The 9982-nt window shown below is 35.8% G+C and overlaps 2 protein-coding genes across 3 annotated transcripts in view; one reads left to right on the plus strand and one right to left on the minus strand.

Moving 5' to 3' along the window:
* Positions 1 to 970, minus strand: part of LOC107679960 (sodium-dependent phosphate transporter 2-like) — a 48220-nt gene extending 47250 nt beyond the window's left edge. The window contains exon 1 of one of the 2 annotated variants that reach the window (XM_016475714.1): positions 379 to 970. The gene's annotated coding sequence lies outside the window, so the exon portion shown is untranslated. The remainder of the gene's footprint in view (positions 1 to 378) is intronic. The other variant, XM_016475694.1, reaches the window with a different exon arrangement.
* A 2283-nt stretch (positions 971 to 3253) lies between these two features.
* LOC107680221 (testosterone 17-beta-dehydrogenase 3-like) lies at positions 3254 to 9685 on the plus strand. The gene is made up of 11 exons (XM_016476022.1): positions 3254 to 3435; positions 6343 to 6389; positions 6763 to 6838; positions 6931 to 7038; positions 7137 to 7204; positions 7665 to 7709; positions 8462 to 8496; positions 8587 to 8668; positions 8785 to 8850; positions 9340 to 9489; positions 9590 to 9685. The coding sequence occupies exons 1-11, from the start codon at positions 3285 to 3287 to the stop codon at positions 9683 to 9685; spliced, it is 924 nt and encodes a 307-aa protein (XP_016331508.1). The 5' UTR covers positions 3254 to 3284.
* Positions 9686 to 9982: the final 297 nt, after the last annotated feature.

A 9982-nucleotide genomic window follows, 5' to 3' on the forward strand; every position in this document is an offset into this window, starting at 1 on the left:
TATACATATATATATATATATATATATATATATTAAAATTTAAAGCAAATCTGCAAAAGCGCTGTCATACTCACAAAACGAACACCATGCTTAATACAAAGCGGTTAACAGCATTAAATACCAGTGGACTCGCACAAATCTGACCCTGAGAAAAATCACGTAATACCTCCTGAATATATGATCACTTTAAAGACAACATCATCATCACGCCTCAAAGCCATATGTAGCTGCACGCCAGAGTAACAAAGTAATGTTAAAGCGCGGGCCTTCTCCTATTCCAGAGCGCATGGTTCTGAACATATTTCCCGTGGCGCGAATCTAATCCATTGACGAATTATCGACGGCATGACAGCGGCCAATGACACAGCTCTTACTCACCGAGAAGAGAATCCAGTCCTCCGGAGAGGCTTTAACGTGCTTCGGCTATCAGTATAACAGCCCTCGCTTTAATGGAGCGAATTTCAGCGCGGAGACTCCTAAACACTCCCTTCAGCTCTGGCGACCATGTTCGTCCTGACTGGCTGACTGACTGACTGTTGCTGGTGTGCATCCGGGCGCTTGAGGGATCAGGGGGCAGGAGCTTTCCGTGTACGGAGAAAAAATGGGAAAGAACGAGTGGAGAACCCGTCAATGCAACGTCCTGTCCCCCTTCAGCTCAAGTCTCAACCAAATGGCTGCGGATTTAAGCAGATGGGCTTTTGTTAGGTTTATTATGGGCTGTTTTAGATATGGCTGTTATAGAAATGTATTCTGGTGGGTGCACGAGGTCATTGTTTGTCTGAGAAAACAATGTTGTCTGGATCACGTGACGACAGATCGATTCTTATCCATAATGAAGCTCGATTAGGATAAGAATACATTAGGTACCATTACTTTATTTGTAATATTGATATGTTTTATGTCTCAGAAAGTGGGCAGGTAGATGTCAGCATACGTACTGTTACGTAACAGCATTCGCTCGTTCTCAACACATGCGCGCCACACGAGACTAGTGATAGGAAGTCCGAATCCTTTCCGCGTATCGGTTCTTTTAATGTTTTGCATTTTATTAAATACTGTTTTAATCTAATTGATATATCTATTCATTTTAATATTTTAAATTATTTATTTTCGTGAGTCGTTCAGACCAGTCTTGTGATTCGAAAGATTAATTGAACAGAATCGACTGGATAGAGGGATTCGTTTACGAATCGGACACAGCTACACGAGACCCCTTCAGAAGAGCAACAAGACAAGTTCACTGAGCTCATCCTAGACATACGTCATCAGAATATTAACATTTAGGAATAATTATTTTCTCTGTTCATTACGACTGAATTACGTGCCATAGGTTCATACTCTAAAATAGACCTTATATCAAAGACACGTTATTTCAAAGTGCTGCTATAAGAGGTCATTTTTGATACGACAATATAAACTATAGGCATATATATATATAGTGTCCATTTAAATATTTAAATACATTTAAATTATTCTAGGGCTTGATAGTTGTATTGAGATTTTTCGTCCAAGTACATTGAAGAGGAAAAATCCCAAACTTGGTGAACAGCGCCCTCTGCTGTTTCATGCCCACATGCAAATATTGATTTAGTACGACGTCTTGGATGCCTGGCCAGCAGAAATCTATTAGGCCTACATCAAATAAAAAATACCACAGTGAAAAGTCCCCATCTTACAAATAACATCCAGCTTGAATCATATAACAAACCGGTTACTAAGGAATGAGTAATGAGGCAGAAAACAGTTCAAGCTGTTCCTGAGTGGGCAAACAAAGCCCTTCTATGAAACTTGTTAAGCTGCAGAGCTTTTCTTCAGTAAATACATGAGGGAGTTTTACATTTGAGTCAACTCGCATAATTTATATTATTTTTCTGGCAATTAATAGATAATGGAGCAAGCAGTAAGGTAACACGTTTTATACGTTGGGCTGTAGGGCATGATTTTTTAAACCACTAGATAGCGCTGGAGCTGCTTAAATCCTGTGAGTCCCTGATACCAGAGAGCTCAACGCTGCAGTGCCAGACAAATGTGCTAGACACTAGACAGGACTCACGAGAGCAAGATAATGGCATTTAGTGTGATGATGAAATATAGAGCGAATGTTGACTTTTTCACAAGCTTAATAATTGTGAAAGCTCAATGTCAACAAATAAGGTAAGCAGTGCACATTTACAGTAAATCATGTTGCAAAAGCTGACAATCAGTCATTACCTTTCTGTGTTCCCATGAAAAAATGTAAGTGTGGATACAAATAGGTGAGTCTGGATGCTCTTACTGATAAATTATCAATAAAATATCACCCTTCACGTTATCATCACCCAGATTTGAATTCACAAACTAAAATCCTTTTGAGTAAACATGCCTTATTACTGTAACATGAGAAGATGTATTTTTAAATCAATAATTAATACATTCGTAATACAGCTGAAGCTAAAACCATAAAAAAATTGTTACTTGAAATAAAATAAACATTAACTAAAAATAAAATATAAAAAACGTTTTTAATTCAGTTGCCTAGGCAGCATTTCTCATTGCAATTTAATTTCACTTAATAAAATAAATAAAACCATATAGACATGAATTAATAAAAATATATATATATATTAAACCTTTAACTAAAATTAAAATGACAGAAAAAAGAACTGATTCTCATACACAAGTAATAATATAAGAAAACATCAAATTAACTGAAAATTTACCAGATAAAAAAAAATAGTTCTAAAAGTGCCAGGTATAGTGAATAGTTTATAGTTTGCCAGAGAGTTCAACAGCTTGGGACAATAGTGACTAAAATCCACTTTTTTGGCAGTGTTTTAGGTTTAACCTTTGGTGTTTTGGGCAGCTTTTAGTTAAATTATATGCCTGATTTGGCTAGATTAGCGACAATATTGCCAAAGTATGCAGGGACAACACCATGAAGACATTTCAAATCAGTTCTGTAAAATCAAGTTAGCAGTGAAAGGATTTAAGTGCTGAAATGTGATTCCTCAGTCCAGAACGAGCCTACATTCTGTGACGCAAGGTAAGTCACTTAAATTCCCTCCACTCTGGGATTTGGATGACAATAGGTGAGCTTACTCACACTAAATGCCACAACAGTCACAAAAAATGAGGAATGTGAATTCTATCCTGGTGAGAATGGGCAGAGAAGATTCTGATTGGCTCAGGGAGCTGTCAGCACTGGGTTTTGAAGCTTGTGGTCAGATTAAATAAGAGAATGAGAGAACTGTGGCAGTAAAAAGAGGGGCAGGAAGGACTCACTTTAAGCCTTGAGAAAAGCCGTCATGACGCTCGCTGAGATTATCTTCATCTTGACCGGGACTTGTGCTGTCCTGGTTTTTGGAGGGAAATTAGTATGCCTGTTTATGATGCTTGTCCCGAAGCTCTTCTGTCCTCTTCCTGAGTCTTTTTTCACCACTCTGGGGAAATGGGCAGGTGAGATACACCAGCATTCTACATTTTATTTCCTGTATTTTGTGTTGAGCATGCATTTTCTATATAAACCAGTCTTTTATACTTTAAAGATTTTTTGCAAAAAATAAATACATTCTAAATAAATTAATAAAATAATTAATAAGAGAGAAAGTAGCAATTCTAAACTTGTGACCTGAAAGCTAAATAAAATGTATAAAAAAGCTAGATTTTGTTGGTAACCCTTTATAATAACTTTCATTAAGAATATAATTTCACATTACTACATTACATATTGCTTAAAAGATAATTAGTTTGAAAGTTTAAAATTAGTTAACAGTTAGAAATGTCATGATTTAAGCATTTTAGAAAATGCAAGGTTTATTATATCTTCTAAACTGACCCCCTGCTGTTCCTTGAGGGAACCCTGGTTGAGAACAGTGGATTTAAAGCATGAGAGTGAAAGAAAGTGAACCATGTGGCCCTCCTACAAATCATCACTGCCTTGGTTTTGTTCCATCGTTTGGCCCAGGAACAAACAAGGTTCTCATCTTACTTTAAATTGTCCCTTACAAAATGTCTTGCTTTCCTAAAGAGTACTTTTATTGTTGGCCAAAGAGAGACCATCCTTATGGCTTTCTTGAAATCATACTGTGTATAGAAGTTCAGCAACAAAAAAAACAACAATTCCAGCCACTTTTTCCCAAGCTTCCTTTCCATTCCGGCACTGAGAGTGGCAGAGAACAAAAGGCAATTAGAACAGTATGTTCCAGGACATTATTACTCTTTTCATTTCTTGACTTTGAATTGTTGTTCCTGCTCATTTGAAATCCAATTAACATTACTTTTTCTCTCCTTCTGCAACTATTCTTTCACTTTAAGGCTTTGAAAAGTTCTTCCTGGTGTGTGTGTGTGTGTGTGTGTGTGTGAGAGTGTGTGCATTACAATGTCCCTTTGCAGGAGATGTTTTCTAGCATTAGTGTTGTCACGGTACCAAAATTTCAGTATTCGGTACCGATACCAGTGAAAATCCACGGTTCTCGGTACCAATTTCGGTACCAAAGCAAAACACAAAAACATGCTAATTGAACAACATTTTTATTAATAACGTTAAACAAAAATTAAATGTACAAAACCAATGCCATTCTTTATACTTATTTTACCGAAATACCGGGTCTTTTGACAACACTATCTAGCATATTTAGACACAGTACATCTGCTATTCCTTTCACTTTAATAAATAAATAATCATGAGAGTTCTGCAAGTTGTTGTGCATATTGGTTCAGCCTGTATGAGTGCATGATTGAATGCTGTAAGATTTGCATTCATATATATTAGAACCATATTAGAATGGTTTTTAAAGGATCATGTGACTCTGAAGACTGGAATGATGGCTGCTTAAAAAAACTTTGCCATCTTAAGAATATTTTAAAATAAAATAAAAAAAATATATTTTATTTATAGTTTAGTTATTTTATTTAGTTATAAAAGCCATATACATAAATATAGATGCTTGTTTTGAGTTTCATAAGTTATGTTTCAATGCAATGCAAGTCATATTAATATATAAAACACAGGTAACACAATAAGGTCCAATTCATTAACTAACAATGAGCAATAAATTTCTTACAGAATTTATCCCAGGGATCTTTTGACTGCTTTGCCACCCATAGTTGATTGTTTGCTGCAGTTGCACTACCAAGGATTGACATGCTCCAGGAAAGCTCTTTTCATGCTGAGCGAATCAAAATGACCACAGCTCATCACAGCTGAAGGTCAGATGGCTTTGTGTGCCATTGAGAAGGTGATTAGCTAAACCTGGTTGAGTTTACAAGTCATTTTTTTAGGAGGGGGTGATCCTTTTTCCAACTCAGTGACTCTGTTTAAAAAAAAAAAAAAATTCTGACATGGTGGTGTTTTATCTTTCACTTGGATGTTATAAGTTGCACTGAGTAAATACAGCTGGATAAAACAAAAACTGTGTCCGTCTTAATTTCAGGCTGCAAAGCAACGAAATGTGATTATTTTAAAGGGGGTGATTCTTTTCTATATCCACTGTAATTAATAATATGTTATATATTATTAACAGTATTTATTTATTACAATTATACTACTTATATAATACATCATGAAAACTGAGGTAAGCCAACTAAAGACTGAATTGTTCACATTTGACACATTCAAAATATTTCACTTATCTGAGATTTCACTGAGATTGTAAAGCAGGGTTCTACTTGTACTTCTTGTACACCAAGAACATTGACACAAAGAAAGAATGAAAGTATGGGAAACGAGAAAGAAACACACAAAAAAAGCCATTTTCCCACACAGAGGACAACACAGACTTTAGTTTTAAACCTTTGCAGTCTGCAAAAGTAATGAAAGCATGAAGGTAATTACATCTTACATAATTTCCTCTGTTTTATAAACTGGTCATCCCACTAGCCCTCCAGCACCCCTTTTCTTCCCACTCCTTTGTAGCACCAATGTGAACTGCTCAGATGGACTGACAGTGGTGGAGAGAAGATGACTTTTCACACATATGCACCACCCATGCTCCCTGTTTGTTTAGTGAATTGGTGGGTACACACAGTCTGTTCAAGAACATGTTGTTAAAACAAACAGACACCGACTGCCTTTCGTCTGAAGTGTGAGAGTGACAGGAAACAGATAGACTATCATGTTCTGAATACGCTTGATGCAAAAGCTTATTTTTTGTAATAAAAATGTAAATTATTTGCAGGTTATAGTTATTTACATTGTAATATATATATATATATATATATATAGTTTTTAAATGATATTTCTCAGCTTGAACAGTCAATCACATTTGTTCACAATCAGTGAATTAGAAACAGAGGATATCAAATTATCATTCATACCTTCCAGTTTATGATTTTAAGTCTAATACTGAATATTTCCCGTTTCAGTGGTCACTGGAGGGTCAGATGGAATAGGCAGAGCATATGCAGAAGAGGTAACAAGATATCCACCTTGTGAAAACTGATTTGCTATGACAATATCGATATTAGATTAGATATTAGATTAGTTCAATAATTAAGAGGTATAAGGTTAAAAGGTAACAGTAAAAATAATATTTTTATTCAGCAAGGAAGCATTAAATTTATCAAAATTGGCAGTAAAGACATTTATAATGTTATAAAAGATTTCTATGTCATTAAATGCTGCTCTTTTGAACTTTAATTCTTAAAGAAATCTGAAAAATGTATCCTGGTTTCCACATAAATATTAACCAGCACAACTGTTTTCAACATTAAAGTAAGAAATACACCAGCTCGTCCCTAGTATCAGACACTAGGCTGTTTTGGTAAAACTGTCTTTCTCTACAGCTTTCAAAACTAGGTATGAGTGTGATCGTCATCAGCAGAAATCAAGAGAAGCTTGACAGAGCAGCAAGGAAGATCGGTAAAGCATTTACTGCTGGAATTTCAGCTTCTCGACTCGTCTGTATAGTCTTAGAGCTCAGTTTCACCAGCGCTCTTTTCTTGTTCTGACAGAGCTCACTACAGGACAGGAAATCAAAGTAATAGCTGCTGACTTCACCAAAGATGATATATATGGTCACATTCAAGAAAACATCAAGGGTTTGGATATTGGTATTTTAGGTTAGCATCCAATATATTAATGTGTCAAAGTATTTTTTTAAAGTTCTAACATGTTCAACAGTGCTAATCCAGTGTGTTATACTTTTCTTTAAACACAGTGAACAATGTCGGGATTCTGCCCAGCCAAATACCCTGCAAGCTACTTGAAACCTCTGACTTAGAAGAAGTGAGGCCTCCAACGGTTCATACAGTCATTGCTAATGCTTTTAATATTATAAATCCTGTAAAGAATATGCTACTGCCAGCTCTCATTAATGAAGTAGTAGTCTTTGAAAATTATTTTAGGTATTACATACTGTAGTAATAGAAAATTACTCATAATAACTACATTGAAACATGTTAGAAAATATCACAAATATCAGTAATGGAATTCCATCAAGAAAAACTTTACTGTTTAAGAACTGTTTAGTTAAAAGTTTTTAAAATAACCTTTTCTTTCTTGTGAAAAACATTTTCAAAATCTGAAGAAAGTTTTGTGCATTGCAAAGGATCCATGGATGTCAAAGGTTCTTCATGGAACCATAGATGCCAATAAAGAACCTTTATTTTTAAGAGTGAATAGTTGTAGTTTTGGAGTGTTTATCACATATTGTCATTTATATGTTTCATGTTGTGGCCTCTCCTAGAGAATACACGATGTTATCAACTGCAATGTAAAAGCCATGGTTAAGGTGAGTACAAGCAAACAGAACCTTACCACTCACCATATACATTCCAAAGAGGCAGTGGTTAGCAACTGGTGGGTCGTATAGCGGTCACACGCAAAATTCAGCTCTGTTCTGACAGGGTTGCAGAAAGCAAGGAAAAATTATTCTAAATGCAAAGAATAAAATGCAACTAATTATATAATCATGTATGATTAGCAAAAATAAACTGGTTGACTTTTAAAAGTTGGGGAGAAAATTATTTTTATTAGGTAAATAAACCTTTCCGTCAAAGGTCATGCATCCAACCAAACAAATTTTTTTTTATTTTCTTACTAAGTCTGTCGTGTTGATATTTGTTAGGCCTATAGAGTTCATCGTAATATTAATAGATTTCAATGTTTGACTTTTTTATTTATTATTATTTTATGAAATTTTAGATGATAAACAATTTTGAATCACCACTTGATGTCAAACATAAAATCCTAAAGAAAAGCTAGTTGTGTCAGTGCCGATGGCCTCGTGGTCAGCGCGCTGACGTATAGCACCTTTGTGCTTTGGGCGTCCCGAGTTCGAGTCCAGGCTAGTAGACCTTTCCTGATCCCACACCCACTCTCTTTCTCTCACCCACTTCGCTTCCTGTTGACCTACTGTCCTATCTAAATAAAAGGCATAAAACACCAAAAATAAATCTTTAAAAAGAAAGAAAAGCCAGTTGAGAACCACTGGTTCTGAGAAAGAGATCTAATAGTGTACTCACATCGTTTTTACGTATTCAGATGTGCAGAATTGTGCTACCAGGGATGCAGCAAAGGTTTGGCCTTCTCTGTTCAATAGTTTTCTCATGATTTTTCATACAAATTTTAACAAATGACCAGCACACTGACCATATGTATTTCCTTAGAGGAAGAGGAGTGATTCTGAATGTGTCCTCTGGCATAGCCAAAATACCCTGCCCCATTTACTCCCTGTATGCAGCATCCAAGGTCAATTTAGCAAGACATCTACACAAAGTTGAAACTATCTTTTTCTGCAATTCAAATAACATTCTGCACTGTATTGGCAATGTCAACATATATAAAAAAAATCTTCTCATCTACAGGTTTTTGTTGAGAGATTTTCACAGGGTATTCAAGCAGAATATAAATCCAAGGGAATTATTATTCAGGTGAGTAAAAAAACGTGTCATGCCTGCAAAAGAATGCTAGTTATTTTGCTCTCTTTACCATCCAGAACTTAGCCACACATTAGGTAAATAATGTTTTGGGTAGTGTTGTCACGGTACCAAAATTTCAGTATTCGGTACCGATACCAGTGAAAATCCACGGTTCTCGGTACCAATTTCGGTACCAAAGCAAAACACAAAAACATGCTAATTGAACAACATTTTTATTAATAATGTTAAACAAAAATTAAATGTACAAAACCAATGCCATTCTTTATACTTATTTAAAAGTGTTTCAAGTTTTCCCACAAGTAATAAAAGTAAGAAAAAAGTAAACAAGTTTCACCCAAAAGTTTAGTCATAGTTCTGCTGCCACTGACCGAAATACCGGGTCTTTTGACAACACTAGTTTTGGGTGTATTAAATGTACATAGAGCTTACCGGGAGTAAGATATCAATGTCCTCATTCCCAAATGGGCTTTTTTTTCTTAGACGGTGGCTCCATTTGGGGTTTCAACATCAATGACAGGACATCAGAAGCCAGATATGGTCACCTTCACACCTGAGGAGTTTGCAAGGAGCTCACTGAAGTATCTAAAAGCTGGTGACCAAACATATGGCAGTGTCACTCATACCATACTGGTAATGACCTCAATGAGTGGTAATGAATGCAAATGACTTGCTTTACAAATAAATATTGAATATAAGTATTGTGCCTGACCAACGTGTAATTGATCTGTAGGGCGGGATTGTGCAGTCCATTCCCACCTGGGTCCTGCAGAGCGAAGCGTTTCAGCATCATTTCAGGGAATATGTGAAGGAGAGGGTCGGATGCTGAGAGTGGTCATTCTCTTAGTGTATATATATATATACACATATGGTATTGAACATTTGATACCACAACTGTTGTGTGTTTGTCTGCACTAATTATGACAATGCTGTATGTCAAAAATATAAGGCTGGGAAAGAAAGGGAGAGGACTGGCAGGCCTTTGCTTGCCCATGGTCCTTCAAAATATGCTATATCAGTGTCAATAATGGAACATATTATCATTATTAATCATAATCAATCATATCAGTAGACAGGAGATAGTTGAGCTGTACTGACCTTGATAACGTTAACAGAAGGTCAATCT

The sequence above is a fragment of the Sinocyclocheilus anshuiensis genome, unplaced genomic scaffold (assembly GCF_001515605.1).
Source record: "Sinocyclocheilus anshuiensis isolate Anshui unplaced genomic scaffold, SAMN03320099.WGS_v1.1 scaffold13, whole genome shotgun sequence".
NCBI classification, from domain to species: Eukaryota; Metazoa; Chordata; class Actinopteri; order Cypriniformes; family Cyprinidae; genus Sinocyclocheilus; species Sinocyclocheilus anshuiensis.